We start from the raw sequence: 27,653 nt of genomic DNA on the forward strand, positions 1-27,653 counted from the left end.
GGGCCCACTCCCTCCCCGGGCTCACTTCCCTCGCTCTCTCTGTCCCTCTCTCCCCTCCTGCCCTCACCGGGCCACACTCCCTCGCTCTCTCTCTCCCCTCGCCCTCCCTCCGGGGCCACTCCCTCCCGGGCCACACTCCCTCGCTCTCTCTGTCCCTCTCTCCCTCCTCCCTCACCCGGGCCACACTCCCTCGCTCTCTCTGTCCCTCTCTCCCTCCTCCCTCCCCGGGCCACACTCCCTCGCTCTCTTTGCCCTCCCTCCGGGGCCACTCCCTCCCCGGCTCACTCCCTCGCTCTCTCTGTCCCTCTCTCCCTCCTCCCTCACCGGGCCACACTCCCTCGCTCTCTCTGTCCCTCTCTCCGCCCTCCCTCTGGGGCCACTCCCTCCCCGGGCCACACTCCCTCGCTCTCTCTGTCCCTCTCTCCGCCCTCCCTCTGGGGCCACTCCCTCCCCGGGCCACACTCCCTCGCTCTCTCTGCCTCCCTCCGGGGGCCACTCCCTCCCCGGCTCACTCCCTCCCCGGCTCACTCCCTCGCTCTCTCTGTCCCTCACCCCAACCTCCCTCCCTCCGGCTCACCTCCCTCGCCTCTCTCTGTCCCTCTCTCCCTCCTCCCTCCCCGGGCCACACTCCCTTTCTCTCTCTGTCCCTCTCTCCGCCCCTCCCTCCGGGGCACTCCCTTCCCGGCTCACTCCCTCGCTCTCTCTGTCCCCTCACCCCAACCTCCCTCCCTCCGGCTCACTCCCTCGCTCTCTCTGTCCCTCTCTCCCTCCCTCCCGGGCCACACTCCCTTTCTCTCTCTGTCCCTCTCTCCTCCGCCCTCCCTCCGGGGCCACTCCCTCCCCGGCTCACTCCCTCGCTCTCTCTGTCCCTCACCCCAACCTCCCTCCCTCCGGCTCACTCCCTCGCTCTCTCTGTCCCTCTCCTCCCTCCTCCCTCCCCGGGCCACACTCCCTCTCTCTCTCCTGTCCCTCTCTCTGCCCTCCCTCTCGGGGCCACTCCCTCCCCGGCTCACTCCCTCGCTCTCTCTGGCCCTCACCCCAACCTCCCTCCCTCCGGGTCACTCCCTCGCTCTCTCTGTCGCTCACCCCAACCTCCCTCCCTCCGGGTCACTCCCTCGCTCTCCTCTATCCCTCCCTGTCCCTCCCTCCCCGGGTCACTCCCTCGCTCTCTCTATCCCTCCCTCCCACTGTCCCTCCCTTGCTGAGTCACTCTCTTTCTCTCTATCTTTACTCTTTCTATTCCCATTATCTCCAACTCCCCATCTCTCTCTCTCTCTCTCTTTCTGACTCCACGTCACTCTCCCTCTCTCTCCCCGTCTCTCTCTCTTTCTCCCCCTATCTCTCTCTCTCTCCCTATCTCTCTCTCTCTGCCTCTGTCTCTATCACTCCCTCCCCGTCTGTCTCTCTCTCTCCCTCTGTCTCTCTCCCCTCCAGTCTCTCCCTCTCTCCCACCGCCCCCCAGGGGGAATAGTTTCTCTCTATCGAACCTATCGCACCCTTTCATCCCTCGATTAGATCAACCCCCTTGTCTTCCCCACGATGCTCGGAATGTGAGGCTGGTGTGCGTGCGCCGCCCTGGCAATTTAACCCCTTCCCGCGGCGGGATCTTGCTGTGCCTTGTGTTGGCCCTCTCACCCTGTGCGTGTCTTGTGTGTTCCAGCGAGCTGGATTACCACGATGCGGCCAGTGTAAACAGCCGTTGCCAGCGATCTGCGACCAGTGGGATTGCCTGGCACTCTGACCCAGAGAGGAGGGATGCCCTGGAGGTAGGCCTCAGGCTTCCAGCTCGAAAATCGGGGCCTACTCAATTCTATCAGGTCTTACCTGGAAGCGGTTTCACTCTGGGTCTCTCTCTCTCTCTGTCTCACTCACTCTCTCACTCACTCTCTCACTCTCCCTCCCTCACACATCCCCTCCCTATCTCTTAGCGGAACGAGAAACTCTGGAGACCATTGACCAGCTCTACCTGGAGTTTGCCAAGCGTGCCGCTCCCTTCAACAACTGGATGGATGGGGGCCATGGAGGATCTTCAGGACATGTTCATCGTTCACAGTATCGAGGAAATCCAGGTAGGCCAACCGGGAGGATCGCTCCATCTCTCCGGCTCCCCCCCCACCCCCCCCCCCCCCCCCACTCTCTCCGGCTCCCTCCCCCCCCCCCATCTCTCCGGCTCCTCCCCCACCCCCATCTCTCCGGCTCCTCTCCCCCCATCTCTCCGGCTCCTCCCCCCCCCATCTCTCCCTCTCCTTCCCCCCCCCCCCCCCCCGCCCCATCTCTCCGGCTCCTCTCCCCCCAATCTCCCCAGCTCCTCTCCCCCCATCTCTCCGGCTCCTCTCCCCCCCATCTCTCCGGCTCCTCTCCCCCCCATCCTCTCCGGCTCCTCTCCCCCATCTCTCCGGCTCCTCTCCCCCCCATCTCTCCGGCTCCTCCTCTCCCCCATCTCTCCGGCTCCTCTCCCCCCCCACTCCTCTCCCTCTCCTCCCCCCCCCCCCGCCCCATCTCTCCGGCTCCACCCCCCCCATCTCTCCGGCTCCTCTCCCCCCATCTCGCCGGCTCCTCTCCCCCCCATCTCTCCGGCTCCTCTCCCCCCCATCTCTCCGGCTCCTCTCCCCCCATCTCTCCGGCTCCTCTCCCCCCCCATCTCTCCGGCTCCTCTCACCCCATCTCTCCGGCTCCTCTCCCCCCCATCTCTCCGGCTCCTCTCCCCCCCATCTCTCCGGCTCCTCTCCCCCGATCTCTCCGTCTCCTCTCCCCCATCTCGCCGGCTCCTCTCCTCCCCCCCCCATCTCTCCGGCTCCTCTCCCCCGATCTCTCCCGTCTCCTCTCCCCCCATCTCCCCGGCTCCTCTCCCCCCCATCTCTCCCCCTCCTCTCCCCCCATCTCTCCGGCTCCTCTCCCCCCCATCTCTCCGGCTCCTCCCCCCATCTCTCCGGCTCCTCCCCCCCCATCTCTCCGACTCCTCTCCCCCCATCTCTCCGACTCCTCTCCCCCCCATCTCTCCGGCTCCTCTCCCCCCCCATCTCTCCCACTCCTCTCCCCCCCCATCTCTCCGGCTCCTCTCCCCCCATCTCTCCGGCTCCTCTCCCCCCCCATCCTCTCCCTCTCCTCCCCCCCCCCCCACCCCATCTCCCCGGCTCCTCCTCCCCCCATTCTCTCCGGCTCCTCTCCCCCCATCTTCCGGCTCCTCTCCCCCATCTCTCCGGCTCCTCTCCCCCCCATCTCTCCGGCTCCTCTCCCCCATCTCTCCGGCTCCTCTCCCCCCCCATCTCTCCGGCTCCTCTCCCCCCCATCTCTCCGGCTCCTCTCCCCCCCATCTCTCCGGCTCCTCTCCCCCCATCTCTCCGGCTCCTCTCCCCCCATCTCTCCGGCTCCTCTCCCCCATCTCTCCGGCTCCTCTCCCCCCATCTCTCCGGCTCATCCCCCCCATCTCTCCGGCTCCTCCCCCCCATCTCTCCGGCTCCCCTCCCCCCATCTCTCCGACTCCTCTCCCCCCCCATCTACCCGGCTCCCCTCCCCCATCTACCCGGCTCCTCCCCCCCATCTCTCCGGCTCCTCTCCCCCCATCTCTCCGGCTCCTCTCCTCCCATCTCTCCGGCTCCTCTCCCCCATCTCTCCGGCTCCTCCCCCCCCCATCTCTCCGGCTCCTCTCCCCCATCTCTCCGACTCCTCCCCCCCCCCATCTCTCCGGCTCCTCTCCCCCCATCTCTCCGGCCTCCTCTCCCCCCCTCGGGACGTTCCCAAAGTGCCTCACTCACAATGAGGGAGTTATTTTTGAAGTGAGGTCACTGTTGTGATGTGGGAAACGCAGCAGCCAATTTACACACAGCAAGATCCCACACACAGCAATGTGAGACTGACCTAGATCACATCAAGTCCCGTAGGCCAATCACCCATTTCCTGACCAACATATAATACCTGATAATTTAATTCCCTGGGGACTCTTCCAGTCAAACCACAGTCCATTAGCCCAGACTGAAAATCACATTCCTTTGGCAATTTCACCTTCCTGCTGCTGGGAGCAGCCCCGGTCCTGCAAAACCGAAGTTTAAAAAAAACACGTGACCACTGCAGTCGAGCACACTCTTAACCCTGAAATTTTACCGATACCGGGGGCCGGGCCGGAGAATCCCCGCGACTGGCGTGAATCGCGCCCCGCCGCTGGCGCGTCTGCGGAGAATCATCGCCATTGGCGCCGGCTTGGTGCCGGGAACCCCCCCCCCCCCCACCGATTCTCGTCCCGGGATGGGCTGAGCGGCCGTCGTAAAATCCCCCGAGTCCCGCCGGCGGGAACTCAGCGTGGAAGGATCGGGGGGCCTGTGAGGGGGTGGGGGGAGGGGGGGGGTCTGACCCCGGTTGGGGGGGGGTGGGGGAGGGGGGTTGCTCCGATGTGGCCTGGCCCGCGATCGGGGGGCCCACCGATCGGCGGGCCGGCCTCTCGGGCTTGGGGGGGGGGGGCGCCTCCTTTCTTCCGCGCCGGCCCCTGTAGCCCTGCGCCCCGTTGCGTCGGGGGCCGGCGCGGAGGATGGAGCCGCTGCGCATGCGCGGATCCCCGCCGCGCCCGGCTCCCGCCGGGATCGGCAGCCGGAGCGGCCTGGGTCGCCCCAGCGCCGTGCTGACCCCTGTCGGGGTCGGAATCGCTGCTCCTGGGGCCGTGTCGACGCCGTGGGGAAACGCGACGACATTTCTGACGGCGTCAACCCTTGGCCTCGGGATCGGAGAATCCCGCCCCGGGACTCCAATATCCCTCAAGTCCTCCAGTTGTCGCACCCGTATAATCCTCCGCTTCCCCCCCCCCCAACACAGAGTTTGATCACTGCGCACGAGCAGTTCAAAGCGACGCTGCCAGAGGCGGATAAGGAGCGAATGGCCATTCTCGGGATCCAGAACGAGATCACGAAAATCGCCCAGACCTACGGGATTAAGCTGTCCGGAATCAACCCCTACACCAACCTGTCCGCCCCGGAAATCGCTGGCAAGTGGGACAAGGTGAGTCCCTGGCCCGGGGGCGCGCAAGGCCGCAAACCCGTTGGCGACAAGAGCGAGGCAGAGAGACCGATCGCGGCTGAGATCTGCTTCCCCTTGTGGGAGAGTCCAGGGTCAGAGGGCATGATCCGAGAGCGAAGGGCGTTGGCCCGTTTAAGACCGAGGGAAGTGAATCTGTGGAATCCTTTACCGCAGAGGCTGGGCCGTTCAAGGCAGAGAGACACGGATTGTTAACCAGTGACGGATTCGAGGATTGTGGGGACAGGGCGGGAAAGTGGAGTTGAGGATCAGCACATCCGGCACTATCACATTGAATGGCGGAGCAGACTCGATGGGCCGAATGGCCTCCTATTGCGTTTTATGATAAAGGGAGACGACGGTGAAATTGGACTGTATGGGATAATTTTGGATTGATCCAGGGCTATGGGGAGAGAGCGGGGCAGTGGGATTAGTTGGGGGATTGATACAGGGCTATGGGGAGAGAGCGGGGCAGTGGGATTAGTTTGGGGATTGATACAGGGCTATGGGGAGAGAGCGGGGCAGTGGAATTAGTTTGGGATTGATACAGGTCTATGGGGAGAGAGCGGGGCAGTGGGATTAGTTGGGGGATTGATACAGGGCTATGGGGAGAGAGCGGGGCAGTGGGATTAGTTTGGGGATTGATACAGGGCTATGGGGAGAGAGCGGGGCAGTGGAATTAGTTTGGGATTGATACAGGTCTATGGGGAGAGAGCGGGGCAGTGGGATTAGTTGGGGGATTGATACAGGGCTATGGGGAGAGAGCGGGGCAGTGGGATTAGTTTGGGGATTGATACAGGTCTATGGGGAGAGAGCGGGGCAGTGGGATTAGTTTGGGGATTGATACAGGGCTATGGGGAGAGAGCGGGGCAGTGGGATTAGTTGGGGGATTGATACAGGTCTATGGGGAGAGAGTGGGGCAGTGGGATTAGTTGGGGGATTGATACAGGGCTATGGGGAGAGAGCGGGGCAGTGGGATTAGTTTGGGGATTGATACAGGGCTATGGGGAGAGAGCGGGGCAGTGGGATTAGTTTGGGGATTGATACAGGGCTATGGGAGAGAGCGGGGCAGTGGGATTAGTTGGGGGATTGATACAGGGCTATGGGGAGAGAGCGGGGCAGTGGGATTAGTTTGGGGATTGATACAGGGCTGTGGGGAGAGAGTGGGGCAGTGGGATTAGTTTGGGGATTGATCCAGGGCTATGGGGAGAGAGTGGGGCAGTGGGATTTGATGGGGATTGATACAGGGCTATGGGGAGAGAGCGGGGCAGTGGGATCAGTTTGGGATTGATACAGGGCTATGGGGAGAGAGTGGGGCAGTGGGATTAGTTTGGGGATTGATTCAGGGCCTATGGGGAGAGAGCGGGGCAGTGAGATTAGTTTGGGATTGAAACAGGGCTATGGGGAGAGAGCGGGGCAGTGAGATTAGTTTGGGATTGAAACAGGGCTATGGGGAGAGAGCGGGGCAGTGGGATTAGTTTGGGGATTGATACAGGGCTATGGGGAGAGAGCGGGGCAGTGAGATTAGTTTGGGATTGAAACAGGGCTATGGGGAGAGAGCGGGGCAGTGGGATTAGTTGGGATTGATACAGGGCTATGGGGAGAGAGTGGGGCAGTGGGATTAGTTTGGGGATTGATTCAGGGCTATGGGGAGAGAGCGGGGCAGTGAGATTAGTTTGGGATTGAAACAGGGCTATGGGGAGAGAGTGGGGCAATGGGATTAGTTGGGGGATTGATACAGGGCTATGGGGAGAGAGCGGGGCAGTGGGATTAGTTTGGGATTGATACAGGGCTATGGGGAGAGAGTGGGGCAGTGGGATTAGTTGGGGGATTGATACAGGGCTATGGGGAGAGAGCGGGGCAGTGACATTAGTTTGGGGATTGATACAGGGCTATGGGGAGAGAGCGGGGTAGTGGGTTTAGTTTGGGGATTGATACAGGGCAATGGGGAGAGAGCGGGGCAGTGGGATTAGTTTGGGGATTGATCCAGGGCTATGGGGAGAGAGTGGGGCAGTGGGATTTGATGGGGATTGATACAGGGCTATGGGGAGAGAGGCGGGGCAGTGGGATCAGTTTGGGATTGATACAGGCTATGGGGAGAGAGTGGGGGCAGTGGAATAGTTTGGGGATTGATTCAGGGCTATGGGGAGAGAGCGGGGCAGTGAGATTAGTTTGGGATTGAAACAGGGCTATGGGGAGAGAGCGGAGCAGTGGGATTAGTTTGGGGATTGATACAGGGCTATGGGGAGAGAGCGGGGCAGTGAGATTAGTTTGGGATTGAAACAGGGCTATGGGGAGAGAGCGGGGGCAGTGGGATTAGTTGGGATTGATACAGGGCTATGGGGAGAGAGTGGGGCAGTGGGATTAGTTTGGGGATTGATTCAGGGCTATGGGGAGAGAGCGGGGCAGTGAGATTAGTTTGGGATTGAAACAGGGCTATGGGGAGAGAGTGGGGCAATGGGATTAGTTGGGGGATTGATACAGGGCTATGGGGAGAGAGCGGGGCAGTGGGATTAGTTTGGGATTGATACAGGGCTATGGGGAGAGAGTGGGGCAGTGGGATTAGTTTGGGATTGAAACAGGGCTATGGGGAGAGAGCGGAGCAGTGGGATTAGTTTGGGGATTGATACAGGGCTATGGGGAGAGAGCGGGGCAGTGAGATTAGTTTGGGATTGAAACAGGGCTATGGGGAGAGAGCGGGGCAGTGGGATTAGTTTGGGATTGATACAGGGCTATGGGGAGAGAGTGGGGCAGTGGGATTAGTTTGGGGATTGATTCAGGGCTATGGGGAGAGAGCGGGGTAGTGAGATTAGTTTGGGATTGAAACAGGGCTATGGGGAGAGAGTGGGGCAATGGGATTAGTTGGGGGATTGATACAGGGCTATGGGGAGAGAGCGGGGCAGTGGGATTAGTTTGGGATTGATACAGGGCTATGGGGAGAGAGTGGGGCAGTGGGATTAGTTTGGGGATTGATTCAGGGCTATGGGGAGAGAGCGGGGCAGTGAGATTAGTTTGGGATTGAAACAGGGCTATGGGGAGAGAGTGGGGCAGTGGGATTAGTTGGGGGATTGATACAGGGCTATGGGGAGAGAGCGGGGCAGTGACATTAGTTTGGGGATTGATACAGGGCTATGGGGAGAGAGCGGGGTAGTGGGTTTAGTTTGGGGATTGATACAGGGCAATGGGGAGAGAGCGGGGCAGTGGGATTAGTTTGGGGATTGATCCAGGGCTATGGGGAGAGAGTGGGGCAGTGGGATTTGATGGGGATTGATACAGGGCTATGGGGAGAGAGCGGGGCAGTGGGATCAGTTTGGGATTGATACAGGGCTATGGGGAGAGAGTGGGGCAGTGGGAATAGTTTGGGGATTGATTCAGGGCTATGGGGAGAGAGCGGGGCAGTGAGATTAGTTTGGGATTGAAACAGGGCTATGGGGAGAGAGCGGAGCAGTGGGATTAGTTTGGGATTGAAACAGGGCTATGGGGAGAGAGCGGGGCAGTGGGATTAGTTTGGGATTGATACAGGGCTATGGGGAGAGAGTGGGGCAGTGGGATTAGTTTGGGGATTGATTCAGGGCTATGGGGAGAGAGCGGGGCAGTGAGATTAGTTTGGGATTGAAACAGGGCTATGGGGAGAGAGTGGGGCAATGGGATTAGTTGGGGGATTGATACAGGGCTATGGGGAGAGAGCGGGGCAGTGGGATTAGTTTGGGATTGATACAGGGCTATGGGGAGAGAGTGGGGCAGTGGGATTAGTTTGGGATTGATACAGGGCTATGGGGAGAGAGTGGGGCAGTGGGATTAGTTTGGGGATTGATTCAGGGCTATGGGGAGAGAGCGGGGGTAGTGAGATTAGTTTGGGATTGAAACAGGGCTATGGGGAGAGAGTGGGGCAATGGGATTAGTTGGGGGATTGATACAGGGCTATGGGGAGAGAGCGGGGCAGTGGGATTAGTTTGGGATTGATACAGGGCTATGGGGAGAGAGTGGGGCAGTGGGATTAGTTTGGGGATTGATTCAGGGCTATGGGGAGAGAGCGGGGCAGTGAGATTAGTTTGGGATTGAAACAGGGCTATGGGGAGAGAGTGGGGCAGTGGGATTAGTTGGGGGATTGATACAGGGCTATGGGGAGAGAGCGGGGCAGTGACATTAGTTTGGGGATTGATACAGGGCTATGGGGAGAGAGCGGGGTAGTGGGTTTAGTTTGGGGATTGATACAGGGCAATGGGGAGAGAGCGGGGCAGTGGGATTAGTTTGGGGATTGATACAGGGCAATGGGGAGAGAGCGGGGCAGTGGGATTAGTTTGGGGATTGATACAGGGCTATGTGGAGAGAGCGGGGCAGTGGGATTAGTTTGGGAATTGATACAGGGCTATGGGGAGAGGGTGGGGCAGTGGGATTAGTTTGGGGATTGATACAGGGCTATGGGGAGAGGGTGGGGCAGTGGGATTAGTTTGGGGATTGATACAGGGCTATGGGGAGAGAGCGGGGTAGTGGGTTTAGTTTGGGGATTGATACAGGGCAATGGGGAGAGAGCGGGGCAGTGGGATTAGTTTGGGGATTGATACAGGGCTATGGGGAGAGAGCGGAGCAGTGGGATTAGTTTGGGGATTGATACAGGGCTATGGGGAGAGAGCGGAGCAGTGGGATTAGTTTGGGATTGATACAGGGCTATGGGGAGAGAGCGGAGCAGTGGGATTAGTTTGGGGGATTGATACAGGGCTATGGGGAGAGAGTGGCAGTGGGATTAGTTTGGGGATTGATACAGGGCTATGGGGAGAGAGTGGGATTAGTTGGGGGATTGATACAGGGCTATGGGGAGGGCGCGGGGCAGTGGGATTAGTTTGGGGATTGATACAGGGCTATGGGGAGAGAGCGGAGCAGTGGGATTAGTTTGGGATTGATACAGGGCTATGGGGAGAGAGCGGGGCAGTGGGAGTAGTTTGGGGATTGATACAGGGCTATGGGGAGAGAGCGGAGCAGTGGGATTAGTTTGGGGATTGATACAGGGCTATGGGGAGAGAGCGGAGCAGTGGGATTAGTTTGGGGATTGATACAGGGCTATGGGGAGAGAGCGGAGCAGTGGGATTAGTTTGGGGATTGATACAGGGCTATGGGGAGAGAGTGGGGCAGTGGGATTAGTTTGGGGATTGATTCAGGGCTATGGGGAGAGAGCGGGGCAGTGGGATTAGTTTGGGGATTGATACAGGGCTATGGGGAGAGAGTGGGGCAGTGGGATTAGTTTGGGATTGATACAGGGCTATGGGGAGAGAGCGGAGCAGTGGGATTAGTTTGGGATTGATACAGGGCTATGGGGAGAGAGCGGGGCAGTGGGAGTAGTTTGGGGATTGATACAGGGCTATGGGGAGAGAGCGGAGCAGTGGGATTAGTTTGGGGATTGATACAGGGCTATGGGGAGAGAGCGGGGCAGTGGGATTAGTTTGGGGATTGATACAGGGCTATGGGGAGAGAGCGGAGCAGTGGGATTAGTTTGGGGATTGAAACAGGGCTATGGGGAGAGAGCGGAGCAGTGGGATTAGTTTGGGATTGATACAGGGCTATGGGGAGAGAGCGGAGCAGTGGGATTAGTTTGGGGATTGATACAGGGCTATGGGGAGAGAGTGGCAGTGGGATTAGTTTGGGGATTGATACAGGGCTATGGGGAGAGAGTGGGATTAGTTGGGGGATTGATACAGGGCTATGGGGAGGGCGCGGGGCAGTGGGATTAGTTTGGGGATTGATACAGGGCTATGGGGAGAGAGCGGAGCAGTGGGATTAGTTTGGGATTGATACAGGGCTATGGGGAGAGAGCGAGGCAGTGGGAGTAGTTTGGGGGTTGATACAGGGTTATGGGGATAACGGGGCAGTGGGATTAGTTTGGGGATTGATACAGGGCTATGGGGAGAGAGTGGGATTAGTTGGGGGATTGATACAGGGCTATGGGGAGGGCGCGGGGCAGTGGGATTAGTTGGGGGATTGATACAGGGCTATGGGGAGAGAGTGGGGCAGTGGGATTAGTTTGGGGATTGATACAGGGCTATGGGGAGAGGGTGGGGCAGTGGGATTAGTTTGGGGATTGATACAGGGCTATGGGGAGAGAGCGGGGTAGTGGGTTTAGTTTGGGGATTGATACAGGGCAATGGGGAGAGAGCGGGGCAGTGGGATTAGTTTGGGGATTGATACAGGGCTATGGGGAGAGAGCGGAGCAGTGGGATTAGTTTGGGGATTGATACAGGGCTATGGGGAGAGAGCGGAGCAGTGGGATTAGTTTGGGATTGATACAGGGCTATGGGGAGAGAGCGGAGCAGTGGGATTAGTTTGGGGATTGATACAGGGCTATGGGGAGAGAGCGGGGCAGTGGGATTAGTTTGGGATTGATACAGGGCTATGGGGAGAGAGTGGGGCAGTGGGATTAGTTTGGGGATTGATACAGGGCTATGGGGAGAGAGTGGGATTAGTTGGGGGATTGATACAGGGCTATGGGGAGGGCGCGGGGCAGTGGGATTAGTTTGGGGATTGATACAGGGCTATGGGGAGAGAGCGGAGCAGTGGGATTAGTTTGGGATTGATACAGGGCTATGGGGAGAGAGCGGGGCAGTGGGAGTAGTTTGGGGGTTGATACAGGGTTATGGGGATAACGGGGCAGTGGGATTAGTTTGGGATTGATATAGGGCTATGGGGAGAGAGCGGGGCAGTGGGATTAGTTTGGGGATTGATACAGGGCTATGGGGAGAGAGTGGGATTAGTTGGGGGATTGATACAGGGCTATGGGGAGGGCGCGGGGCAGTGGGATTAGTTGGGGGATTGATACAGGGCTATGGGGAGAGAGTGGGGCAGTGGGATTAGTTTGGGATTGATACAGGGCTATGGGGAGAGAGCGGGGCAGTGGGATTAGTTGGGGGATTGATACAGGGCTATGGGGAGAGAGTGGGATTAGTTTGGGGTTTGATACAGGGCTATGGGGAGAGAGCGGGGCAGTGGGATTAGTTGGGGGATTGATACAGGGCTATGGGGAGAGAGTGGGATTAGTTTGGGGTTTGACACAGGGCTATGGGGAGAGAGCGGGGCAGTGGGATTAGTTTGGGGTTTGATACAGGGCTATGGGGAGTGAGCGGGGCAGTGGGATTAGTTTGGGGTTTGATACAGGGCTATGGGGAGAGAGCGGGGCAGTGGGATTAGTTGGGGGATTGATACAGGGCTATGGGGAGAGAGTGGGATTAGTTTGGGGTTTGATACAGGGCTATGGGGAGAGAGCGGGGCAGTGGGATTAGTTGGGGGATTGATACAGGGCTATGGGGAGAGAGCGGGGCAGTGGGATTAGTTGGGGGATTGATACAGGGCTATGGGGAGAGAGCGGGGCAGTGGGATTAGTTGGGGGATTGATACAGGGCTATGGGGAGGGCGCGGGGCAGTGGGATTAGTTGGGGGATTGATACAGGGCTATGGGGAGAGAGTGGGGCAGTGGGATTAGTTTGGGATTGATACAGGGCAATGGGGAGAGAGCGGGGCAGTGGGATTAGTTGGGGGATTGATACAGGGCTATGGGGAGAGAGTGGGATTAGTTTGGGGTTTGATACAGGGCTATGGGGAGAGAGCGGGGCAGTGGGATTAGTTGGGGGATTGATACAGGGCTACGGGTAGAGAGTGGGGCAGTGGGATTAGTTGGGGGATTGATACAGGGCTATGGGGAGAGAGCGGGGCAGTGGGATTAGTTGGGGGATTGATACAGGGCTATGGGGAGAGAGCGGGGCAGTGGGATTAGTTTGGGGATTGATACAGGGCTATGGGGAGAGAGCGGAGCAGTGGGATTAGTTGGGGGATTGATACAGGGCTATGGGGAGAGAGTGGGATTAGTTTGGGGTTTGATACAGGGCTATGGGGAGTGAGCGGGGCAGTGGGATTAGTTGGGGGTTTGATACAGGGCTTTGGGGAGTTGGCAGTGAGTTTGGGATCTCGGTGACCAGCAGAGACTCAGTGGGCTGGGTGGTCAGCTGGTGGTGCGTTGTTCCCTGTCCAGAGTTTCTAATTCTGTTGGCCTGTCCACAGGTGAAGACCCTTGTGCCCCACCGAGACCAAACGTTACAGGAGGAACTGGCCCGCCAACAGGCCAACGAACGGCTGCGTCGCCAGTTTGCCGCACAGGCCAACGTCATTGGTCCATGGATACAAACCAAGATGGAGGTAAGGGAGCGATCTGTCCTGTGTCTAACCCCGTGCCGTACCTCGCTGTCCTGGGAGAACGAGGCGATGTCGGACCCAGAGTGCGCTGGGGAGCGAATGGATGGACACTTGCTGTCGAGGGCTATCTGTTGACTGGAGGTTTGTGTATTTCAGGAAATCGGTCACATTTCCATTGACATCACCGGCTCCCTGGAGGATCAAATGAACCATCTGAAACAGTACGAACAGAATATCATCAACTACAAGTCAAACATTGACAAGTTGGAAGGGGATCATCAACTCATCCAAGAGGCGCTCATTTTCGACAATAAGCACACCAGCTATACCATGGAGGTAAGTGTGATGAGCGAGGGTTCAGACGGGCAACGCAGAGGTTGTGGTTCAAAGGGTAAGGACACGGCGCCGGAGAAGTGACGATGGGAGCTTCCGGATTGTTCTCAAAACCCAATTGGGTTCTCTCTGTGTCATTCGAGGAGGGAGTGTGGGCACCTGTTTCCAGCCAAGGCCCATTCAGCCCCCTCCTCCTCGAGCCTGTTACACAGGAACAGGAGGAGGCCCCATTCAGCCCCCTCCTCGAGCCTGTTACACAGGAACAGGATGAGGCCCATTCAGCCTCCTCCTCGAGCCTGTTACACAGGAACAGGAGGAGGCCCATTCAGCCCCCTGCTCGAGCCTGTCACACAGGAACAGGAGGAGGCCCATTCAGCCCCCTGCTCGAGCCTGTCACACAGGAACAGGAGGAGGCCCATTCAGCCCCCTCCTCCTCGAGCGTGTTACACAGGAACAGGAGGAGGCCCATTCAGCCCCCTCCTCCTCGAGCCTGTCACCAGGGAACACGAGGAGGCCCATTCAGCCCCCTCCTCGAGCCTGTTACACAGGAACAGGAGGAGGCCCATTCCGCCCCCTCCTCGAGCCTGTTACACAGGAACAGGAGGAGGCCCATTCAGCCCCCTCCTCCTCGAGCCTGTCACCAGGGAACATGAGGAGGCCCGTTCAGCCCCCTGATCGAGCCTGTTACACAGGAACAGGAGGAGGCCCATTCAGCCCCCTCCTCCTCGAGCGTGTTACACAGGAACAGGAGGAGGCCCATTCAGCCCCCTCCTCCTCGAGCCTGTCACCAGGGAACACGAGGAGGCCCATTCAGCCCCCTCCTCGAGCCTGTTACACAGGAACAGGAGGAGGCCCATTCAGCCGCTCCTCGAGCCTGTTACACAGGAACACGAGGAGGCCCATTCAGCCCCCTCCTCGAGCCTGTTACACAGGAACAGGAGGAGGCCCATTCAGCCTCCTCCTCGAGCCTGTCACACGGGAACAGGGGGAGGCCCATTCAGCCCCCACCTCGAGCCTGTTACACAGGAACAGGAGGAGGCCCATTCAGCCCCCTCCTCCTCGAGCCTGTCACCAGGGAACAGGAGGAGGCCCATTCAGCCCCCTCCTCCTCGAGCCTGTCACCAGGGAACACGAGGAGGCCCATTCAGCCCCCTCCTCAAGCCTGTTACACAGGAACAGGAGGAGGCCCATTCAGCCCCCTCCTCAAGCCTGTTACACAGGAACAGGAGGAGGCCCATTCAGCCCCCTCCTCAAGCCTGTTACACAGGAACAGGAGGAGGCCCATTCAGCCCCCTCCTCCTCGAGCCTGTCACCAGGGAACAGGAGGAGGCCCATTCAGCCCCTCCTCCTCGAGCCTGTCACCAGGGAACACGAGGAGGCCCATTCAGCCCCCTCCTCAAGCCTGTTACACAGGAACAGGAGGAGGCCCATTCAGCCCCCTCCTCGAGCCTGTTACACAGGAACAGGAGGAGGCCCATTCAGCCCCCACCTCGAGCCTGTTACACAGGAACAGGAGGAGGCCCATTCAGCCCCCTCCTCGAGCCTGTTACACAGGAACAGGAGGAGGCCCATTCAGCCCCCTCCTCGAGCCTGTTACACAGGAACAGGAGGAGGCCCATTCAGCCCCCTCCTCGAGCCTGTTACACAGGAACAGGAGGAGGCCCATTCAGCCCCCTCCTCGAGCCTGTTACACAGGAACAGGAGGAGGCCCATTCAGCCCCCTCCTCCTCGAGCCTGTTACACAGGAACAGGAGGAGGCCCATTCAGCCCCCTCCTCGAGCCTGCTACACAGGAACAGGAGGAGGCCCATTCAGCCCCCTCCTCGAGCCTGTTACACAGGAACAGGAGGAGGCCCATTCAGCCCCCTCCTCCTCGAGCCTGTTACACAGGAACAGGAGGAGGCCCATTCAGCCCCCTCCTCGGGCCTGTTACACAGGAACAGGAGGAGGCCCATTCAGCCCCCTCCTCGAGCCTGTTACACAGGAACAGGAGGAGGCCCATTCAGCCCCCTCCTCGAGCCTGTTACACAGGAACAGGAGGAGGCCCATTCAGCCCCCTCCTCGAGCCTGTTACACAGGAACAGGAGGAGGCCCATTCAGCCCCCTCCTCCTCGAGCCTGTTACACAGGAACAGGAGGAGGCCCATTCAGCCCCCTCCTCGAGCCTGTTACACAGGAACAGGAGGAGGCCCATTCAGCCCCCTCCTCGAGCCTGTTACACAGGAACAGGAGGAGGCCCATTCAGCCCCCTCCTCCAGCCTGTTACACAGGAACAGGAGGCCCATTCAGCCCCCACCTCGAGCCTGTTACACAGGAACAGGAGGAGGCCCATTCAGCCCCCTCCTCGAGCCTGTTACACAGGAACAGGAGGAGGCCCATTCAGCCCCCTCCTCCTCGAGCCTGTTACACAGGAACAGGAGGAGGCCCATTCAGCCCCTTCCTCGAGCCTGTTACACAGGAACAGGAGGAGGCCCATTCAGCCCCCTCCTCGAGCCTGTTACACAGGAACAGGAGGAGGCCCATTCAGCCCCCTCCTCCTCGAGCCTGCTACACAGGAACAGGAGGAGGCCCATTCAGCCCCCTCCTCGAGACTGTTACACAGGAACAGGAGGAGGCCCATTCAGCCCCCTCCTATCAAATCCTTGAATCTTCTTCACCGTGTGGGAGTGGTTGATCCTGACTCTGCAGCTTGGATTGAGATTGAAGAATCTGGTGGGCTCGATCTGTGAATGGGTGTTCCACTGACTGATATTTCTCCTTTTCCTCCCCCCTCCCCCCCGCCTCCCCGCTCAGCACATCCGGGTGGGATGGGAACAGCTGCTGACGACCATCGCCCGGACCATCAACGAGGTGGAGAATCAAATCCTGACCCGGGATGCGAAAGGAATCAGCCAGGAACAGCTGAACGAGTTCCGAGCCTCCTTCAACCACTTCGACAGAGTGAGGAGATGGGGAGGGGGAGGCGGAGGAGGGGAGAGGGAGAGTGTGCGGGCCGAGAGGGAGCGAGTGCGGGACGGGGGAGAGCGAGACTGGAGAGAGTGCGAGACGGGAGAGAGTGCGAGACGGGAGAGAGTGCGAGACGGGAGAGAGTGCGAGACGGGAGAGAGTGCGAGACGGGAGAGAGTGCGAGACGGGAGAGGGTGCGAGACGGGAGAGGGTGCGAGACGGGAGAGGGTGCGAGACGGGAGAGGGTGCGAGACGGGAGAGGGTGCGAGACGGGAGAGGGTGCGAGACGGGAGAGGGTGCGAGACGGGAGAGGGTGCGAGACGGGAGAGAGTGCGAGACGGGAGAGAGTGCGAGACGGGAGAGAGTGCGAGACGGGAGAGAGTGCGAGACGGGAGAGAGTGCGAGACGGGAGAGAGTGCGAGACGGGAGAGAGTGCGAGACGGGAGAGAGTGCGAGACGGGAGAGAGTGCGAGACGGGAGAGAGTGCGAGACGGGAGAGAGTGCGAGACGGGAGAGAGTGCGAGACGGGAGAGAGTGCGAGACGGGAGAGAGTGCGAGACGGGAGAGAGTGGGAGTGCGAGACGGGAGAGAGTGGGAGTGCGAGACGGGAGAGAGTGGGAGTGCGAGACGGGAGAGAGTGGGAGTGCGAGACGGGAGAGAGTGGGAGTGCGAGACGGGAGAGAGTGGGAGTGCGAGACGGGAGAGAGTGGGAGTGCGAGACGGGAGAGAGTGGGAGTGCGAGACGGGAGAGAGTGGGAGTGCGAGACGGGAGAGAGTGGGAGTGCGAGACGGGAGAGAGTGGGAGTGCGAGACGGGAGAGGGTGGGAGTGCGAGACGGGAGAGAGTGGGAGTGCGAGACGGGAGAGAGTGGGAGTGCGAGACGGGAGAGAGTGGGAGTGCGAGACGGGAGAGAGTGGGAGTGCGAGACGGGAGAGGGTGGGAGTGCGAGACGGGAGAGGGTGGGAGTGCGAGACGGGAGAGGGTGGGAGTGCGAGACGGGAGAGAGTGGGAGTGCGAGACGGGAGAGAGTGGGAGTGCGAGACGGGAGAGAGTGGGAGTGCGAGACGGGAGAGATTGCGAGAGAGAGACGGGAGAGCGAGAGAGAGAGTGCGAGACGGGAGAGAGAGAGAGTGCGAGACGGGAGAGAGAGAGAGTGCGAGACGGGAGAGAGAGAGAGTGCGAGACGGGAGAGAGAGAGAGAGTGCGAGACGGGAGAGAGAGAGAGAGTGCGAGACGGGAGAGAGAGAGAGTGCGAGACGGGAGAGAGAGAGAGTGCGAGACGGGAGAGAGAGAGAGTGCGAGACGGGAGAGAGAGAGAGAGTGCGAGACGGGAGAGAGAGAGAGAGTGCGAGACGGGAGAGAGAGAGAGTGCGAGACGGGAGAGAGAGAGAGTGCGAGACGGGAGAGAGAGAGAGTGCGAGACGGGAGAGAGAGAGAGTGCGAGACGGGAGAGAGAGAGAGTGCGAGACGGGAGAGAGAGAGAGTGCGAGACGGGAGAGAGAGAGAGTGCGAGACGGGAGAGAGAGAGAGTGCGAGACGGGAGAGAGAGAGAGAGTGCAAGACGGGAGAGAGAGAGAGTGCGAGACGGGAGAGAGAGAGAGTGCGAGACGGGAGAGAGAGAGAGTGCGAGACGGGAGAGAGAGAGAGTGCGAGACGGGAGAGAGAGAGAGTGCGAGACGGGAGAGAGAGAGAGTGCGAGACGGGAGAGAGAGAGAGTGCGAGACGGGAGAGAGAGAGAGTGCGAGACGGGAGAGAGAGAGAGTGCGAGACGGGAGAGAGAGAGAGTGCGAGACGGGAGAGAGAGAGAGTGCGAGACGGGAGAGAGAGAGAGTGCGAGACGGGAGAGAGAGAGAGTGCGAGACGGGAGAGAGAGAGAGTGCGAGACGGGAGAGAGAGAGAGTGCGAGACGGGAGAGAGAGAGAGTGCGAGACGGGAGAGAGAGAGAGTGCGAGACGGGAGAGAGAGTGCGAGACGGGGAGAGAGAGAGAGAGAGAGTGCGAGACGGGAGAGAGAGAGAGAGAGAGTGCGAGACGGGAGAGAGAGAGTGCGAGACGGGAGAGAGAGAGTGCGAGACGGGAGAGAGAGAGTGCGAGACGGGAGAGAGAGAGTGCGAGACGGGAGAGAGAGAGTGCGAGACGGGAGAGAGAGAGTGCGAGACGGGAGAGAGAGTGCGAGACGGGAGAGAGGGAGCGAGTGCGGGAGAGAGAGTGCGCGAGAGAGAGAGCGAGGCGGGAGAGGGAGCGATAGAGGGAGAGCGAGATGGGAGAATGCAGGACGGGCGAGAGAGAGTGCGAGAAGGAGTAGAGGGAGAGAGATTGCGAGAGAGAGACGGGAGAGAGAGAGCGAGACGGGAGAGAGAGAGTGCGAGAGAGAGACAGGAGAGAGAGTGCGAGACGAGAGAGAGAGAGAGAGAGAGTGCGAGGCGGGAGAGGGAGCGTTGGAGGGAGAGCGAGATGGGAGAATGCAGGACGGGGAGAGAGAGTGCGAGACGGGGGAAGAGGGAGAGAGATTGGGAGACGAGAGAGAGTGATACGGGAGTTAGTGAATGAGTGGGGGCGAGTCCCACATTCTCCCCACTCCCTGTGGGAGCGAGTCCCACATTCTCCCCACTCCCCGTGGGAGCGAGTCCCACATTCTCCCCGCTCCCCGTTGGAGCGAGTCCCACATTCTCCCCGCTCCCCGTGGGAGTGAGTCCCACATTCTCCCCACTCCCCGTGGGAGCGAGTCCCACATTCTCCCCACTCCCCGTGGGAGCGAGTCCCACATTCTCCCCACTCCCCGTGGGAGCGAGTCCCACATTCTCCCCACTCCCCGTGGGAGCGAGTCCCACATTCTCCCCACTCCCCGTGGGAGCGAGTCCCACATTCTCCCCCACTCCCCGTGGGAGCGAGCCCCACATTCTCCCCACTCCCCGTGGGAGCGAGTCCCACATTCTCCCCCACTCCCCGTGGGAGCGAGTCCCACATTCTCCCCACTCCCCGTGGGAGCGAGTCCCACATTCTCCCCACTCCCTGTGGGAGCGAGTTCCACATTCTCCCCACTCCCCACGGGAGCGAGTCCCACATTCTCCCCACTCCCCGTGGGAGCGAGTCCCACATTCTCCCCACTCCCCGTGGGAGCGAGTCCTACATTCTCCCCACTCCCCGTGGGAGCGAGTCCCACATTCTCTCCCACTCCCCGTGGGAGCGAGTCCCACATTCTCCCCACTCCCCGTGGGAATGAGTCCCACATTCTCCCCACTCCCCGTGGGAACGAGTCCCACATTCTCCCCACTCCCCGTGGGAGCGAGTCCCACATTCTCCCCACTCCCCGTGGGAACGAGTCCCACATTCTCCCCACTCCCCGTGGGAGCGAGTCCCACATTCTCCCCACTCCCCGTGGGAGCGAGTCCCACATTCTCCCCACTCCCCGTGGGAGCGAGTCCCACATTCTCCCCACTCCCCGTGGGAGCGAGTCCCACATTCTCCCCACTCCCCGTTGGAGCGAGTCCCACATTCTCCCCGCTCCCCGTGGGAGCGAGTCCCACATTCTCCCCACTCCCCGTGGGAGCGAGCCCCACATTCTCCCCACTCCCCGTGGGAGCGAGTCCCACATTCTCCCCACTCCCCGTGGGAGCAAGTCCCACATTCTCCCCACTCCCCGTGGGAGCGAGTCCCACATTCTCCCCACTCCCCGTGGGAGCGAGTCCCACATTCTCCCCACTCCCCGTTGGAGCGAGTCCCACATTCTCCCCGCTCCCCGTGGGAGCGAGTCCCACATTCTCCCCACTCCCCGTGGGAGCGAGCCCCACATTCTCCCCACTCCCCGTGGGAGCGAGTCCCACATTCTCCCCACTCCCCGTGGGAGCGAGCCCCACATTCTCCCCACTCCCCGTGGGAACGAGTCCCACATTCTCCCCACTCCCCGTGGGAGCGAGTCCCACGTTCTCCCCACTCCCCGTGGGAGCGAGTCCCACGTTCTCCCCACTCCCCGTGTAGTTGAATCAAGTGACGATATGAGATTGAAGATGATCGATTACTCATCCTGATTTCTCTTTCTTTTAAAAATCCCACTCGACCTGTTGGCGGAACGCAGAAGAGGAACGGCAAGATGGAGCCTGATGATTTCCGAGCCTGTCTCATCTCCATGGGCTACGACCTGGTAAATCAGAACCGCGCGCGATGCCCCTGAACTATCTCCCACGTGTCCGCCCTCCGTGACGGAGACCAGGGTTTAGATCCTTCCGGCCTCGCTGTCTGGGCCTCGGACCGGTTGAAACGATGGCCGTCGGGGAGTCTCGCTGACCAGAACTCCCCGGACTTCAGACCCTGCAGAGTTTGGGCTGCACCCTCGCCCCACCGGGGACTGGTGGGAGGCGCAGGGTTTGGCGCGGAGGGCCGAGGGGTGGGGCGGGGGGGGGGGGGGGGGGGAGAAGGGGGGTTTGCGAGAGGTCGGAGTTTGCTGTCTTTTGGGACAGTGGAAATGATCCACCGAAGAGCGCGCTCAATAACCGCCCCCCCCCCCCCGCCCTTTTGAGGGAGGCGAAAGTAGTTGACTACCGAAAAGTAGTTGCCCAGTCATGGCAAGGAATCTGCGTGCGGCCATCGTGGCTGAGGGGGTCTATGCTGACTGCGAAGATAGCCATGTTGGCTGTAGGGGGGCGGGCGGCCATGTTGACTGCGGGGGTGCGGGCGCCATGTTGGCTGTGGGGGTGAGGGCGGCCATGTTGGCTGTGGGCTGCCATGTTGACTGCGGGGGAGCGGGCGGCCATGTTGGCTGTGGGGGTGAGGGCGGCCATGTTGGCTGTGGACGGCCATGTTGGCTGTGGGAGAGCGGGCAGCCATGTTGGCTGTGGGGGTGAGGGCGGCCATGTTGGCTGTGGGGGTGAGGGCGGCCATGTTGGCTGTGGGGGTGAGGGCGGCCATGTTGGCTGTGGGGGTGAGGGCGGCCATGTTGACTGCGGGGGAGCGGGCGGCCATGTTGGCTGTGGGGGTGCGGGCGCCATGTTGGCTGCGGTGAGTGGGCGGCCATGTTGGCTGTGGGGGTGAGGGCGGCCATGTTGGCTGTGGGGGTGAGGGCGGCCATGTTGGCTGTGGGGGTGAGGGCGGCCATGTTGGCTGTGGGGGTGAGGGCGGCCATGTTGGCTGTGGGGGTGAGGGCGGCCATGTTGACTGCGGGGGAGCGGGCGGCCATGTTGACTGCGGGGGTGCGGGCGCCATGTTGGCTGCGGGGAGTGGGCGGCCATGTTGGCTGTGGGGGTGAGGGCGGCCATGTTGGCTGTGAGGGTGAGGGCGGCCATGTTGGCTGCGGGGGAGCGGGCGGCCATGTTGGCTGTGAGGGTGAGGGCGGCCATGTTGGCTGTGGGAGTGCAGGCGGCCATGTTGGCTGAGCTTGTTGACATTCAATATTCTCTCTATCCTCCACCTCACAGGGAGAGGTCGAGTTTGCCCGTATCATGACCCTCGTTGACCCCAACAACACAGGTGTTGTGACCTTCCAAGCCTTCATTGACTTCATGACCCGCGAGACGGCCGAGACAGACACCGCTGAACAAGTCATGGCTTCCTTCAAAATCCTGGCTTCAGACAAGGTAACTAACCCCGTGCTGTACCTGTCCTGGGAGTGTTTCATGGGGACAGTGTAGAGGGAGCTTTACTCTGTATCTAACCCCGTGCTGTACCTGTCCTGGGAGTATTTGATGGGGACAGTGTCGAGGGAGCTTTACTCTGTATCTAACCCCGTGCTGTACCTGTCCTGGGAGTGTTTAATGGGGACAGTGTAGAGGGAGCTTTACTCTGTATCTAACCCCGTGCTGTACCTGTCCTGGGAGTGTTTGATGGGGACAGTGTAGAGGGAGCTTTACTCTGTATCTAACCCCGTGCTGTACCTGTCCTGGGAGTGTTTGATGGGGACAGTGTAGAGGGAGCTTTACTCTGTGTCTAACCCCGTGCTGTACCTGTCCTGGGAGTGTTTGATGGGGACAGTGTAGAGGAGCTTTACTCTGTATCTAACCCCGTGCTGTACCTGCCCTGGCAGTGTTTGATGGGGACAGTGTAGAGGGAGCTTTACTCTGTATCTAACCCCGTGCTGTACCTGTCCTGGGAGTGTTTGATGGGGACAATGTAGAGGGAGCTTTACTCTGTATCTAACCCCGTGCTGTACCTGTCCTGGGAGTGTTTGATGGGGACAGTGTAGAGGAGCTTTACTCTGTATCTAACCCCGTGCTGTACCTGTCCTGGGAGTGTTTGATGGGGACAGTGTAGAGGAGCTTTACTCTGTATCTAACCCCGTGCTGTACCTGTCCTGGGAGTGATTGATGGGGACAGTGTCGAGGGAGCTTTACTCTGTATCTAACCCCGTGCTGTACCTGTCCTGGGAGTGTTTGATGGGGACAGTGTAGAGGGAGCTTTACTCTGTATCTAACCCCGTGCTGTACCTGTCCTGGGAGTGTTTGATGGGGACAGTGTAGAGGAGCTTTACTCTGTATCTAACCCCGTGCTGTACCTGTCCTGGGAGTGTTTGATGGGGACAGTGTAGAGGGAGCTTTATTCTATATCTAACCCCGTGCTGTACCTGTCCTGGGAGTGTTTGATGGGGACAGTGTAGAGGGTGCTTTACTCTGTATCTAACCCCGTGCTGTACCTGTCCTGGGAGTGTTTGATGGGGACAGTGTAGAGGGAGCTTTACTCTGTATCTAACCCCGTGCTGTACCTGTCCTGGGAGTGTTTGATGGGGACAGTGTAGAGGAGCTTTACTCTGTATCTAACCCCGTGCTGTACCTGTCCTGGGAGTGTTTGATGGGGACAGTGTAGAGGGAGCTTTACTCTGTATCTAACCCCGTGCTGTACCTGTCCTGGGAGTGTTTGATGGGGACAGTGTAGAGGAGCTTTACTCTGTATCTAACCCCGTGCTGTACCTGTCCTGGGAGTGTTTGATGGGGACAGTGTAGAGGGAGCTTTACTCTGTATCTAACCCCGTGCTGTACCTGTCCTGGGAGTGTTTGATGGGGACAGTGTAGAGGGAGCTTTACTCTGTATCTAACCCCGTGCTGTACCTGTCCTGGGAGTGTTTGATGGGGACAGTGTCGATGGAGCTTTACTCTGTATCTAACCCCGTGCTGTACCTGTCCTGGGATTGTTTGATGGGGACAGTGTAGAGGGAGCTTTACTCTGTATCTAACCCCGTGCTGTACCTGTCCTGGGAGTGTTTGATGGGGACAGTGTAGAGGGTGCTTTACTCTGTATCTAACCCCGCGCTGTACCTGTCCTGGGAGTGTTTGATGGGGACAGTGTAGAGGGAGCTTTACTCTGTATCTAACCCCGTGCTGTACCTGTCCTGGGAGTGTTTGATGGGGACAGTGTAGAGGGAGCTTTACTCTGTATCTAACCCCGTGCTGTACCTGTCCTGGGAGTGTTTGATGGGGACAGTGTAGAGGGAGCTTTACTCTGTATCTAACCCCGTGCTGTACCTGTCCTGGGAGTGTTTGATGGGGACAGTGTCGATGGAGCTTTACTCTGTATCTAACCCCGTGCTGTACCTGTCCTGGGATTGTTTGATGGGGACAGTGTAGAGGGAGCTTTACTCTGTATCTAACCCCGTGCTGTACCTGTCCTGGGAGTGTTTGATGGGGACAGTGTAGAGGGTGCTTTACTCTGTATCTAACCCCGCGCTGTACCTGTCCTGGGAGTGTTTGATGGGGACAGTGTAGAGGGAGCTTTACTCTGTATCTAACCCCGTGCTGTACCTGTCCTGGGAGTGTTTGATGGGGACAGCGTAGAGGGAGCTTTACTCTGTATCTAACCCCGTGCTGTACCTGTCTTGGGAGTGTTTGATGGGGACAGTGTAGAGGGAGCTTTACTCCGTATCTAACACCGTGCTGTACCTGTCCTGGGAGTGTTTGATGGGGACAGTGTAGAGGGAGCTTTACTCTGTATCTAACCCCGTGCTGTGCCTGTCCTGGGAGTGTTTGATGGGGACAGTGTAGAGGGAGCTTTACTCTGTATCTAACCCCGTGCTGTACCGGTCCTGGGAGTGTTTGATGGGGACAGTGTAGAGGGAGCTTTACTCTGTATCTAACCCCGTGCTGTACCTGTCCTGGGAGTGTTTGATGGGGACAGTGTAGAGGGAGCTTTACTCTGTATCTAACCCCGTGCTGTACCTGTCCTGGGAGTGTTTGATGGGGACAGTGTAGAGGGAGCTTTACTCTGTATCTAACCCCGTGCTGTACCTGTCCTGGGAGTGTTTGATGGGGACAGTGTAGAGGGAGCTATACTCTGTATCTAACCCCGTGCTGTACCTGTCCTGGGAGTGTTTGATGGGGGACAGTGTAGAGGGAGCTTTACTCTGTATCTAACCCTGTGCTGTACCTGTCCTGGGAGTGTTTGATGGGGACAGTGTAGAGGGAGCTTTACTCTGTATCTAACCCCATGCGGACCTGTCCTGGGAGTGTTTGATGGGGACAGTATAGAGGGAGCTTTACTCTGTATCTAACCCCGTGCAGTACCTGTCCTGGGAGTGTTTGATGGGGACAGTGCAGAGGGAGCTTCACTCGCTATCTAACCCCGTGCTGTACCTGTCCTGGGAGTGTTTGATGGGGGCAGTATAGAGGGAGCTTTACTCTGTATCTAACCCCGTGCCGTACCTGTCCTGGGAGTGTTTGATGGGATAGTGTAGAGGGAGCTTTACTCTGTATCTAACCCCGTGCTGTACCTGTCCTGGGAGTGTTTGATGGGGACAGTGTAGAGGGAGCTTTACTCTGTATCTAACCCCGTGCTGTACCTGTCCTGGGAGTGTTTGATGGGGACAGTGTAGAGGGAGCTTTACTCTGTATCTAACCCCGTGCTGTACCTGTCCTGGGAGTGTTTGATGGGGACAGTGTAGAGGGAGCTATACTCTGTATCTAACCCCGTGCTGTACCTGTCCTGGGAGTGTTTGATGGGGGACAGTGTAGAGGGAGCTTTACTCTGTATCTAACCCTGTGCTGTACCTGTCCTGGGAGTGTTTGATGGGGACAGTGTAGAGGGAGCTTTACTCTGTATCTAACCCCATGCGGACCTGTCCTGGGAGTGTTTGATGGGGACAGTATAGAGGGAGCTTTACTCTGTATCTAACCCCGTGCAGTACCTGTCCTGGGAGTGTTTGATGGGGACAGTGCAGAGGGAGCTTCACTCGCTATCTAACCCCGTGCTGTACCTGTCCTGGGAGTGTTTGATGGGGGCAGTATAGAGGGAGCTTTACTCTGTATCTAACCCCGTGCCGTACCTGTCCTGGGAGTGTTTGATGGGATAGTGTAGAGGGAGCTTTACTCTGTATCTAACCCCGTGCTGTACCTGTCCTGGGAGTGTTTGATGGGGACAGTGTAGAGGGAGCTTTACTCTGTATCTAACCCCGTGCTGTACCTGTCCTGGGAGTGTTTGTTGGGGGACAGTGTAGAGGGAGCTTTACTCTGTATCTAACCCTGTGCTGTACCTGTCCTGGGAGTGTTTGATGGGGACAGTGTAGAGGGAGCTTTACTCTGTATCTAACCCCATGCGGACCTGTCCTGGGAGTGTTTGATGGGATAGTGTAGAGGGAGCTTTACTCTGTATCTAACCTCGTGCTGTACCTGTCCTGGGAGTGTTTGGTGGGGACAGTGTAGAGGGAGCTTTACTCTGTATCTAACCCCGTGCTGTACCTGTCCTGGGAGTGTTTGTTGGGGGACAGTGTAGAGGGAGGGGGGTGCTTTATCCTCTGTGACGGGGGATCTGACGTTTTTTCTGTGCCCTGACAGAACTACATCACGGTTGAAGAACTGCGCCGGGAGCTACCTCCAGAACAGGCCGAGTATTGTATCTCGCGGATGACCACCTACACAGGGGCGGACGGGGTTTCTGGGGCCCTGGATTACATCTCGTTCTCTAGTGCACTGTACGGGGAGAGTGACCTGTGAATGTTCACCTCTCTGCTTTACCTAGATAGCCTCTCTTCTCTCGTAACCGCCCCCCCCACCTTCAGACAAGTCGCCAAACCCCCCCCCCCCCTCCCTCGGCTCCTCGTTTCCCACCCTGTGCGTCCGATATAAAGGTCCCGGCCTTTACCTCTCCCGTTCTTGGGGTCCAGTGATGTCACTTCCCCGCATTTGGTCCTGGAAGGTTCCAGAAGGAGGCGGACTGCCCCTCTCGCCCGTTTGCTTAACCTTACTGTGACCTGCGTCAGCCATTCCTCAAAGGACGGTGCATCAGGAATGCCTCGCGCAAGCCCCACCCTGCAACGCCGATGCCGAGATTCCCAGAGGAATGGCAGCCCCACACTCTGGCTCTCACGTTCGTTGTCTCTCTCTCTGTCTCGCTCTGTCTCTCTCTTTGCCGTTGACTCTCCATCTCCCTCTCTCTCCCTCCGTTTTTCTCTCTGTCTCTCTCTCCATCTCTCTCCCTCCGTTTTTCTCTCTCTCTCTCTCTCTCCATCTCTCTCCCTCCGTTTTTCTCTCTCTCTGTCTCTGTCTCCCTCTCTCCATCTCTCTCTCTCTCTCTCCCTTCTCCTTGAACATTCTCTGTCGCTCTCCACATCCACCAACTCCTCCTCCCACCAAGTTGCCATATACCCGACCCAGCGCACCCTTTGGCAATGCGAACGATTGGGGGGCACGCGTCCGCGGGGGTTTAACCCGGTCTCCTCCGATCTTCCCTGAATTGAATCCAGTTGGATCCCGCTTCTGGACGGCCTGCACACCCAAACCCTGAATCGGCGATTCACTGCAACCCCAAACATTCGAAGCCAAGGGGGCTGTTATCCAGCGCAGACATGAAGGAATCGAGCGGCGAGGGGGCGGGGGAGGATGTCATTGGGGATGTCAGATTTTGCAAATGTCTATGTGGAGGAAATTAAACTATCCTTTAAACCACTGGGAGTTTGTTTGTTTTCTCCGGCGTTCGAGTGCGTTGTCTCCGGATCGGCGGTCGAGCGAGAGCAAGGCCGGGTAGATTACCCCGCCTCGCATCCACTTCAGGTAGGCCTCAGATTGAGCCTGGGCCTGTCCTGAGTGTCTGCGGGCTGTGTGATCCAGCTGTTGGCACGCTGTAGGCCTCATTGGAGCCTGGCCCTTACCTGATTTATGAGGCTGGGAATTTGGCCTCACACGGGAGGCTAGACAGCCACCCACCTGGTATGATGCCGGGATGGGGGGGGCGTCTCGAGCACTGGAGACCTGGACAATATCCAGGCTCGGGGCTGACCAGTGGCAAGC

The 27,653-nt window shown here is 59.1% G+C and overlaps 2 protein-coding genes across 2 annotated transcripts in view; one reads left to right on the top strand and one right to left on the bottom strand.

The window, feature by feature from the left end:
• LOC140400191 (alpha-actinin-2-like) overlaps window positions 1–1,246 on the bottom strand; it is a 38,965-nt gene extending 37,719 nt beyond the window's left edge. The window contains 1 exon segment of the mRNA XM_072489659.1: window positions 1,232–1,246. Within this exon segment, the coding sequence (XP_072345760.1) occupies window positions 1,232–1,246 (15 nt within the window).
• A 685-nt stretch (window positions 1,247–1,931) lies between these two features.
• Window positions 1,932–27,311, top strand: LOC140399877 (alpha-actinin-2-like). The gene is made up of 8 exons (XM_072489343.1): window positions 1,932–2,069; window positions 4,804–4,986; window positions 13,045–13,179; window positions 13,333–13,512; window positions 16,301–16,447; window positions 20,528–20,593; window positions 21,864–22,022; window positions 26,202–27,311. The coding sequence occupies exons 1-8, from the start codon at window positions 2,010–2,012 to the stop codon at window positions 26,358–26,360; spliced, it is 1,089 nt and encodes a 362-aa protein (XP_072345444.1). The 5' UTR covers window positions 1,932–2,009; the 3' UTR covers window positions 26,361–27,311.
• Window positions 27,312–27,653: the final 342 nt, after the last annotated feature.

The sequence above is a fragment of the Scyliorhinus torazame genome, chromosome 24 (assembly GCF_047496885.1).
Source record: "Scyliorhinus torazame isolate Kashiwa2021f chromosome 24, sScyTor2.1, whole genome shotgun sequence".
Lineage (NCBI taxonomy): Eukaryota > Metazoa > Chordata > Chondrichthyes > Carcharhiniformes > Scyliorhinidae > Scyliorhinus > Scyliorhinus torazame.